Source organism: Phyllobates terribilis, unplaced genomic scaffold, assembly GCF_046119375.1.
Source record: "Phyllobates terribilis strain yellow unplaced genomic scaffold, ASM4611937v1 Scaffold_8__6_contigs__length_399053987, whole genome shotgun sequence".
In the NCBI taxonomy this organism is placed as follows: Eukaryota; Metazoa; Chordata; class Amphibia; order Anura; family Dendrobatidae; genus Phyllobates; species Phyllobates terribilis.
In genome coordinates, this window is record NW_027362768.1 from 96191912 (window position 1) to 96202123 (window position 10212).

At 40.7% G+C, this 10212-nt stretch overlaps 1 protein-coding gene across 3 annotated transcripts in view; it reads left to right on the forward strand.

The window, feature by feature from the left end:
* The window catches only part of SH3GLB1 (SH3 domain containing GRB2 like, endophilin B1), a 48224-nt gene extending 38491 nt beyond the window's left edge, over positions 1–9733 (forward strand). For 2 of the 3 annotated variants that reach the window (XM_073643159.1, XM_073643160.1), the window contains exons 10-11: positions 4939–5158; positions 7526–9733. In XM_073643159.1, coding sequence (XP_073499260.1) covers positions 4939–5158; positions 7526–7633 — 328 coding nt within the window. In that variant the 3' untranslated portion in view covers positions 7634–9733. The remainder of the gene's footprint in view (positions 1–4938; positions 5159–7525) is intronic. The other variant, XM_073643161.1, reaches the window with a different exon arrangement.
* The last annotated feature ends 479 nt before the right edge of the window (positions 9734–10212 follow it).

Genomic DNA, 10212 nt, shown 5'->3' on the forward strand with positions numbered 1-10212 from the left:
TAATTATTTTTTTTTTCAAATAATATTGTCTCTAGTCCCGCACTGTATAATTAGAAAGGAACTAAAGATAATACTTTTCGATCTGGGATTTCATGATATACTACTTCCGTTCGGTCATGTGAGCTCATGGTGACCACCCTTTTCTTTTAGGCGCATCACACACGTCCGTGTGGTATCCGTTTATTTTTTTTTTCTCACGGTTACAACACGTACCCATTATAATCTATGGGATAGTTCATATGTCCATGTTTTTCAAGCAATATGGATGAAAATGGCCAATAAGTCTGAGAAAAACCTGTACAGTGCATGGATGGCATCAGTGTGCTGCCTGTGTTTAACATTGCAAAGTATAGGAGAAGCTTTGTCATTTTAATTTAACCATCCGTGAAAAACATTGACACACTGATGGTGAAACTCACACTGACACTAGTACAATTTATTTTCATGTATGTGTGTGAGGCTTTAAAAAGGTCACCAGAAGCTTCTGTATTCTGAAATTACATGGACTGTACCAGGGAAGTTCTGCACAAGGCGGAAGACAGAAACTCTTATCACAAATTATGATCATGACTACACTGCTCCTGCCATACAGTCATAGTTCGCTAAAACACAATTCATTCCTCTTACTTTATACTTCTATAGTCTTGTAAATACGCAAGTTATAAGGAAGGTTGATCACTGTGCGATCGCACCAGGGATGGTACTGTACTGATTCATAGAATAGAGGAATAAAATGCAGGAAGAGAGCTAGAAATCAAGATGGATGCTTAGGAGAACGGGAAGCTAAAATGCAGGGAAGTGCATACTGTCCACCACATCTGCACTGCTTTTATATACAATTATGTGGGTGTATATTTTAAGAAGAAAATTGGAATGGTTTCTTTGAGAACTTTACACTGCCTCCAATGGTCACGTCTTTTAACTGTTTGGCCTATACAGGTCTAGGGAGGTGTTCAGCTTACGCCTTTTTATATTTTCATTTTTTACGTTCTAATATGCTGACCTTCTCTGCAATACCTTAGGAAACACAAGATAATAAGCATTCGTTTACTGCACCAGTCTGCATAACACGCTTCAATACAAAGTTAACGAGCAGCATTGTGTGCCGCAATCGTTAAGTGTGCTTCATCTGTAGCTTTAAAGGGAATCTGAGAGCAGCTCCTCGCCACCCCCACAAAAAAAATATATATGTACAGTGCCTACAAGTAGTATTCAACCCCCTGCAGATTTAGCTGTTTTGATAAGATGCAAATAAGTTAGAGCCTTCAAACTGCAAACGAGAGTAGGTTTTATGAACAGAAGCATAAATCTTACAAACCAAAAACTTATGTTGCTCAGTTGAATTTTATTAAATTTTAAACATAAAAGTGTGGGTCAATTATTATACAACCCCTATGTTTAATATTTTGCGGAATAACCCTTGTTTGCAATTACAGCTAATAATCGTCTTTTATAAGACCTGATCAGGCCGGCACAGGTCTGTGGAGTTATCTTGGCCCACTCCTCCATGCAGATCTTCTCCAAGTTATCTAGGTTCTTTGGGTGTCTCATGTGGACTTTATTCTTGAGCTCCTTCCACAAGTTTTCAATTGGGTTAAGGTCAGGAGACTGACTAGGCCACTCCAACACCTTGACTTTTTCCCTCTTGAACCAGGCCTTGGTTTTCTTGGCTGTGTGCTTTGGGTCGTTGTCTTGTTGGAAGATGAAATTACGACCCATCTTAAGATCCTTGATGGAGGAGCGGAGGTTCTTGGCCAAAATCTCCAGGTAGGCCGTGCTATCCATCTTCCCATGGATGCGGACCAGATGGCCAGGCCCCTTGGCAGAGAAACAGCCCCACAGCATGATGCTGCCACCACCATGCTTGACTGTAGGGATGGTATTCTTGGGGTCGTATGCAGTGCCATCCAGTCTCCAAACGTCACGTGTGTGGTTGGCACCAAAGATCTCGATCTTGGTCTCATCAGACCATAGAACCTTGAACCAGTCTGTCTCAGAGTCCTCCAAGTGATCATGAGCAAACTGTAGACGAGCCTTGACATGACTCTTTGAAAGTAAAGGTACCTTACGGGCTCGTCTGGAACGGAGACCATTGCGGTGGAGTACGTTACTTATGGTATTGACTGAAACCAATGTCCCCACTGCCATGAGATCTTCCCGGAGCTCCTTCCTTGTTGTCCTTGGGTTAGCCTTGACTCTTCGGACAAGCCTGGCCTCGGCACGGGAGGACACTTTCAAAGGCTGTCCTGGCCGTGGAAGGCTAACAGTAGTTCCATAAGCCTTCCACTTACGGATGATGCTCCCAACAGTGGAGACAGGTAGGCCCAACTCCTTGGAAAGGGTTTTGTACCCCTTGCCGTCCTTGTGACCCTCCACGATCTTGTCTCTGATGGCCTTGGAATGCTCCTTTGTCTTTCCCATGTTGACCATGTCTGAGTGCTGTTCACAAGTTTGGGGAGGGTCTTAAATAGTCAGAAAAGGCTGGCAAAAGATCTTTAATCCACACATATGAAGCTCATTATTCTTGGTGCCTGAACTACTTCTTAATACTTTAGGGGGACCAAACAGAATTCTTGTGGTTTGAGGGGTTGAATAATAAATGACACTCTGAATTAACTTTTTACGTTTTAAAAAAAACAAAATTTGCTGCAGTGCATTTCCCACTTCCAGGCTGATCTACAGTACAAATGTCACAATGCCAAGTTAATTCCGCATGTGTCAACCAGCTAAATCTGCAGGGGGTTGAATACTACTTGTAGGCACTGTATGTGCATTGAAATTAATAGATCTGGTCTGTGTTGGTGAGATGTAAAGGTCATCATCACTTTAGGGATTAGCATCTTTTGGGACCTTGTAATCTTCTTCTCTTTTAAGAGATGATGCTATAAGGACAGAGCAGCATTTGTAGAAATAGATTGTAGTATCATTTTTTCTGACCCATTTATTTCAATTGCCGACCCTGACATGTTTCAGCCATTGTGTACTAATAGCCGTGGAATATATAAAGGGGAAATTGTGCCCATTTGTGAAAGTCACCTTGTTTTACGGCTGCTGCTGATGTCTGCATAATTGGGACGTGTGAGAAAGGGCTGTAATAATTCAGTCATTGGGAAATGTCATGTAAATGTAAGAAGTAGATATGAGTTCCCCAAATACCGAATGAGAGGGCAATTGGAGAATCTACAGCTAAATTTGTCGCCTCCTCTATATTGTGTTACTGGTTTAGTCAGTAAAGATCCCCATACACAGTAGACTACAGTCTGGCGAGCCTGCCAATCTTGGATTGGCCAAAAACCTAATATGCATGGGGGTCTCCCAACTCAGACATAAGGGGAGGGTGGTTGGCTGTGGTAATGCCAATCTGTTTGAGATGAGCTCCTGCGGAGAAGTCTATCTGCTCTCTCATTGAGAACACCGGTCCTATTGCAGTCTTCTCTGGTATCCTGTGCAGCTCGGCTCCTTTTCTGGGCGACGTCACCAGTCTTCATACTCTAGAGTGAGCCGGAAGTTACAATGTAAGCCTATGGGGCCTCGTTCTGACACTCCGTAGACTTACGATGCCACTTCGGGTCTCACTTCAATCTGTGACTCAGAAGAGTGGTGACATCACCCAGAAGAGGAGCAAAATGGCAGTGGATTCCAGAGAAGACTGCAGATGGTGAGTATACTCACAAACTCACGGTCCCTATGTACGTTGTATGGACAGTTGCTACGTCCATGGCTGCGTCATCATGTGACTGCCTTACAGGGATGTTCTCTGTGCAATGTGTCAGAAGGGGGAAGACCACATATGGTAGCAGTGGTTGGGTTGACCTACATCTGGCCAGAGTGACTTAGTCCCGTCAGGAGTTTTGGTATCCCAAAACAAATTACACTGCTGGGTAGAGTAGTAAAATACAAGTTCACATATTTCTGCAAAGTGGATATTCCATCTCTTGAAGCCGCATTTCCATAAAAGATTAGAGTTGAGTATTTTTCAGGTGCACTGAGGGTGGGCCAATCCCTAGCTAGTGCATCAATCCACCATGTTATTCCCTTCTAGTACCACCAATGGGATAAATTGATATTTCTTCTATGCTGCAGGAGACTCCTCAGCCAAGCCAACGGGGTTGGCACTAGGTGGAGAATAATGCAGCTCTAGCCTCACTTACATAAAGATTCAAAGATGTAATATCCACTTGTGGCCAGGATTATACGTGGGGATTTGCCTTTTACTACATTACCCAACAGTTTAATTGGTTTGGTGCCCCCCCAAAGTTCCCACAGGTTCCCTTTTAAAGTTACTGCAATTCTTAATGTCTGTCCAAAGAGCATCTGCATCACCTTAAAAAAAAAAAAAAAAAAAAACCTCAAGAAAAATAAACCAAAATGAGCATATACCCTATAGTAAGTAAATAATAAATAGTACATGTAAATAACTGGGTACTTGGTTAACACTATTTTGATCAAAAAAATGTAAAAGCCACCACGACAAGGTGTACCCAGTCGGGACAGTCCCAACTTGTCTCTAGTATTTAAACCTTACCAAGTCAGCCAACCTCAGTGTGAATAAGGGCAGAGCAGGACAGGGACCAAACTGTGCAGCCACCTGTCTATGGGAAGGTATATAGATGACATTCCTAGTTCAGAAAGGGAGGTCATGCCCCTGTTTGTACAAAGTACAAGAAACAACAGCAAAACCAAAGAAATGCACCTATACCAAGTTATGCTCTGGCTCTTTTCTTTGGTTTAGCAAATATACTAGTGGGCTTGCTGCACAATATAGGCTTTTAATAGTTCAATTGTATTGTACGGGAAATGTTAGACATAACAAGCTTTAACATTTCCACCAAAGCAAAACTTAACTAGTGAAACAGTGGAAGTGTATTTTTGCAGTAAAATGTAAATCGTTGGTGCAGCAATTGTCACCATTTCTTCTGTTCTTTTTTTTTTTCTTAGCTTTCCAACGACTTTTGCATCAAACAATAATCAGTCGGCCACGACTATGCAAAGTGTTTCTCTCCCGTCAATCTCTGCCTCCGCTCCATTACCTGCTGCAAGCAATTCTGTTACATCAGGCTTCAGTGAGCTGAAAGCAGCCAGTGGCAATAGAAAGGCCAGAGTTCTGTATGATTACGATGCCGCAAACAGCACCGAACTATCACTTCTTGCAGATGAGGTAATTATGTCTTTGAGACGATTGGTCGCTCTGACGCCTATGTAATCCATCATTACCCTAACGCCTTGCTTACAATAATCGAAATGTAGAAAACGGACTTTCTTTCATGGATTTCCTGGTCACTTCCAGGACCTTGTAGGGCAGACAAAATTCACCAGAGGGTGTAGTAGGGGCAATGTAATAAAATACAAATTCATTAGGGGGGGGGGGGGGGATTTAAAAAAATAAAATAAAAAAATAATAAGAATAATTTGACAGTTTTTTTTTTTTGGCAACATCAAAAAAAAATTTGCACATTTTTGCACATAAAAGGTATGTGCCAAAACTTGCAACATTTCTCAGGGAATTTTTGCCTTGCTCTTGCCACTTTTCTAAATTAAAAAGGTTGGGGTTTTGGTGGAGGCATTATGTCTTGCAGTGGATAATCTGACAGATTTCAGCTGAGATGCAGCACATTTCTTAAGAAGCATGAGGACTTTTGTTTAGGATTGGCCTGTGAAACGCTGATCTTGGTAAATTACTTGTACAAGAAAGAAGAAAAAAGATTAGCTCACCGTTCCATTGCATTCTTGGTAGCCATGTGATATTCAGTAAGTTTGGTCCACGTGTCTATGAGCCGGGTTCCACAATCCGCAATAGAAACAACACGGGTAATGGAAGATCCAGCTCCAGAAGTTAGATAATAGGATAAAATTGCTCTTTATTTCATCTTCAATAAATTCACGTGCTGAATCTAAATGTTGAAAAGACTGGGAAATACATGGCCTACGTGTTTCGAACCCCATTGGGTTCTTAATCATCACGAAGCATGATGCTACACTTGTATATGATCCATGACATTGCACAGAAAGCTGTTCAAATAGAAGTCTTTCTAAATGGTAACACTCATCAATTGGGATGTGAGTAATGACATGAATAAAGCCACATGGAAAAAAGACCTCAAAGAATTAAAAATGTAGTATTCTATGACTAAGAACCAATTGGGGTTTGAAACGTATAGGCCATGTGTTTCCCTGTCTTTTCAATATTTTAGTGATTTCATTAAAAAATTAAAAAGCAATTTTATCCTATTAAAGCTGCATCTTCCATTACCTGTTTTTGCTTTAGTAAATTACCCCCAATGTTTGAGTGTTGGGAGGAAATCCATGCAAACTGAGGGAATTCATTCATGGAGTTGTAATATTTTGGATGGATTCAAACCCAGAACACCATGCTGCTACTATCTTAGGTGATTAAAGTGGAAATGGATACCACTGATGGTTTGGTTTCCTTACAAATAATGCAAGGGGTCAGTCTCTTCAGCACTTCCCAGTTCTGCAGTCTCCTCACTTCCTGGTTTTTGGCAGGGCGGGCTCTCCTCCTTTAGTGACCGTTCCGGTGAGTAGCAGAGCTGTAGTATTATAGCAGAACTTGTGCTGAGCTTTATAGTTTTAACACATTCTGCCATTAGTGGTTTGTGTTTGAAGTGTGCACTGTTATCACTTTATTTACACATAGGGCTAAAGGGGCATTTGAACAAGCACATGGCTCAGGTAAGTGAGGCACACGGCATCATGTCTCTCCATCAGGAGGTGAACAGCTAACTGCTGTATAGAAATCACTGGGCTGGAGAGGAGTGGCTGAGACGCTACAGCAGTGGGGTTAAAACCTAATATAACTACAGCGCACACTCTGCCAGACTCTCGTAGTCAAGCGCCATGGAAATGAGCTGTATACTATGTAAGATAAAAGCTCTCACAGCAGGAGAATAACAGCAGATAGAAGAAGGAAATCAATTGAAATATTAAACTGCTGTAGTTAAACAGCAGGAATAACTTCAAAATATCTCTTTAAATCTGTATCCGTAGTAAGTGAACTAAATGTGTGCATACACAATATGGACATGCTAGCGGTTCTCCAGGGTAGTGGCAATAATTATTTATTTTATTTTTTTCATTATAACTATTCACAAAATTATACATGTTAAGTACTTAAATAGTGTGTGTGTAGCTTCAGTACATGGCAGTTCTGTCCAACATTACTCTTAGAGAAATTCAGCTGCCAAGAAGGTGTTCAGTTTGCATTGTCTGTAGTAATTGCCTTTGGGGAGAATACAGAGCGAGTGCATTTAAATAGTCTGCCAGTAAAAACAGACCAAGCACAGGCGCTCAGTTCATTCTTTCGGTGCACCTACTTGTTTTCCATCGTATTGCCACCATTAAAAGCCAGAGCTGTATCTTCACCCTCCATCCTGTAAAGCCAGAGTGTCAGGAGTGCAGGATAATGCTAGACCATGTTGGAAGTGTTGTGGACCAGATGTAGTAGTGACTTCTAGTCTGGTTTAGTTTATGTTCTTCCTGTAATAATCAATATTCCTCTTAATTTCAGGTCATAACTGTGTACAGCATTCCAGGAATGGATTCTGATTGGCTGATGGGGGAGAGAGGCAACCAGAAAGGCAAAGTGCCAATTACCTACCTAGAGCTCCTTAACTAATTGACTTTTTTCTTCTTGTTCTCTCCTTAAGTGCCGAATTTCAGCAAATAAAAAATATTTATATGCAATTAACTTGATATTTTTTTTAGATGTAAGGGTCTTCCGTGTATAAATCGATGTCTTCTTCTGTGAACTTCTGCCATGTCAAACTGGCCTTCACTGTACTACCACCTCTTGCATGAAAAAACACTCCCTGGTCCCATTACCTTTTAGTTGTGGACCTTGTTGTGTCTCCAGAACCTTCTACTGCCCGGTATAAAGAAGCTTCTGCCATGAATTGGAAAGTGTTTATATAGTGGGTGACGCTTTTTTTTTTTTTTTTTCCTTCTGTAAAATAAACGTAAATGTGTGCCAAATGCTTTGTTTCCTTACATACAATGTGACATTCCCTTGGTGGACTAAAATGTGAATTATTCTGTTTTTAATCAGAAATTTGTAATTTGGGAATGTCTGTTAGTACTTTTTTATAATTTTGAAGAGAAATTGCAGTTTGGGTGATCCTCCATCAGACCACTGATATCTAATGCTGTCTTGACACCTGGTTTGAGCACAATCCGTCACTCTTCTCTCAGGAAGTTCTACGAATATGGAGGATGAGGCAGCACATAAACTTGCTAATATAATAGGGATCAAGGCGTAGGGTCCACCTTTCCTAGAAAACAGTCTGCGGTTCCCACAACAATCAATCTAGAAGTGCTGTCTTCTGGGTTGAATAATTGGAACCAGTAGGTTCTTCACTGATTTAGCTGTCTCTGTAGGACTGTCATGGAGTAGCTTCATTGAGTATGAGGTCAAAACTTTTTTTTTTTTTTTCTTTCTAAGTTCTGCAAAACAAGTCTGTTCCTCACAGACCACTTTGTTCCTTTTGTGTTAGTTCACTGGCCAACGAAGACCCTCTCCAATGGGCGGATTCCACTAGAGAACTTCAGAGTTCGGGTTCCTGTGTGACTTTTGAATATGACCTTTATTTATATCGGTTAGTATTATTTCGGATGGACGCATGATTGTTTCATTTTATGGGGTTGTCTCTTTCAGGAGGACTCCCCCCTCCCTTTTTATAGGGGTTGTCCAAAAACAAAGTACATTTTCATAGATCGTGGAATAATAATTTCCACAAATGGATGTATTTAAAAAAATAAAAATAAATGTTTGAGATAATCTTATAACTCTGGCCCTGCTATGTACTGGGTAATGGCTATGTAAGCATAAGTCACTTATGATAAGTGAGTATACAGACAAAACGGCAAGGGATTAGAGCTGCTGCTTTTTCTGGCAACCCACTTCTCTGCTTGTTTTATCACAGGAGGAGCAGGTTTTTCTACCACACCAGCAGTCCTGTGCGCTTATCATAAATCAAGTCGGTTACATGTAGGAGTTCCAGCTGCCGCTGAGCTTACGTCACGGACTTGATTTTTTGTTATTAGCTCAGTTTGATGCATCTCCAGCCCTCTATCTCCTGTGATAAAACGAGCGAGGAATGTACTACCTGAGAAAGAAGCGGCTGTGAGCCCCTGCTATTTCATCTGTATACTCACTTATTAAAAGCGACTTGTTCTTCACCCCACCCACCCAGGAGTGGTGGTATGTGCAGATCATGAGCTGGAGCAGCTATGCATGGTTGGACATTTATAAAATATAAGCACAAACATTCACCACTCCCCACCTCAACATCCAACTGTGGAACTTATTATTCCAAAATCTATTGTTTTATATTATGACTTAAAGGAATTGTCCCACAAAGTACAACTTAAAGGTTCTTGAGATGCATGCTGTGGGCAGTTTATGGAAGATGCTGCGCTCTTAACCTTGTGTGTGTCCCGATTTCAGACTTTCTGTTCTTCATTTATTTTCCTTTCATTCCTGAACAAGGTCAAGGTTTGGCTTAAGATTCTGACATAGGAAGCTGGCTAATTAACCCAATGTTAATGTACTTTTTATCTAATGAATGTACGTGGGGCTGAAAAACTTTACACTCCACTTTATTTTGTATTGTTTTATAAATATATTTAAAAGTCTAGAATAAATGTAAAGGTAGAAAATAAGAATGCTTTAAATAGAAAAGCACAAGGCAAACTAGCACAACTGGAACTTGTATAAATTGGACTGTACAATAAAAAAAAAACAATTTTTGCTGTCTTCACACTTTTTTTATTTTATGTATATTGAACTTTAAACCTTGACAGAATGCTTCTATGCAAGTGAATGGGTCAGTAAAAAAAATAATAATGGGCAGCAGTTTTTTCCACCGTGAAGGCTAGGGAAACTCCATCTAATTTTTAAACTTTGTGTGAATAATGCCTTAGACCTGTGCACCCTCCTTTTGTGGGCAGCTGTCCCACCTGGCATGCATCGCCAGCTCCACATCTCTGATGTCCAAGAGGGAACTGCTATCATTTAAAAGTTAAAAACTTCACAGTGCACATGTCCACAAACTTTTTTTTTTCTTCTGTCCATGTGTGCAATGGACACCACACAGACTAATTGTAGCCCATGTGCTAGTTAGTTCTTATGGGTGATATTCTACACTGACTACAGTTCTGCATGGAAAAAATTGCAGCATGTGCAATATTGTCCATGTT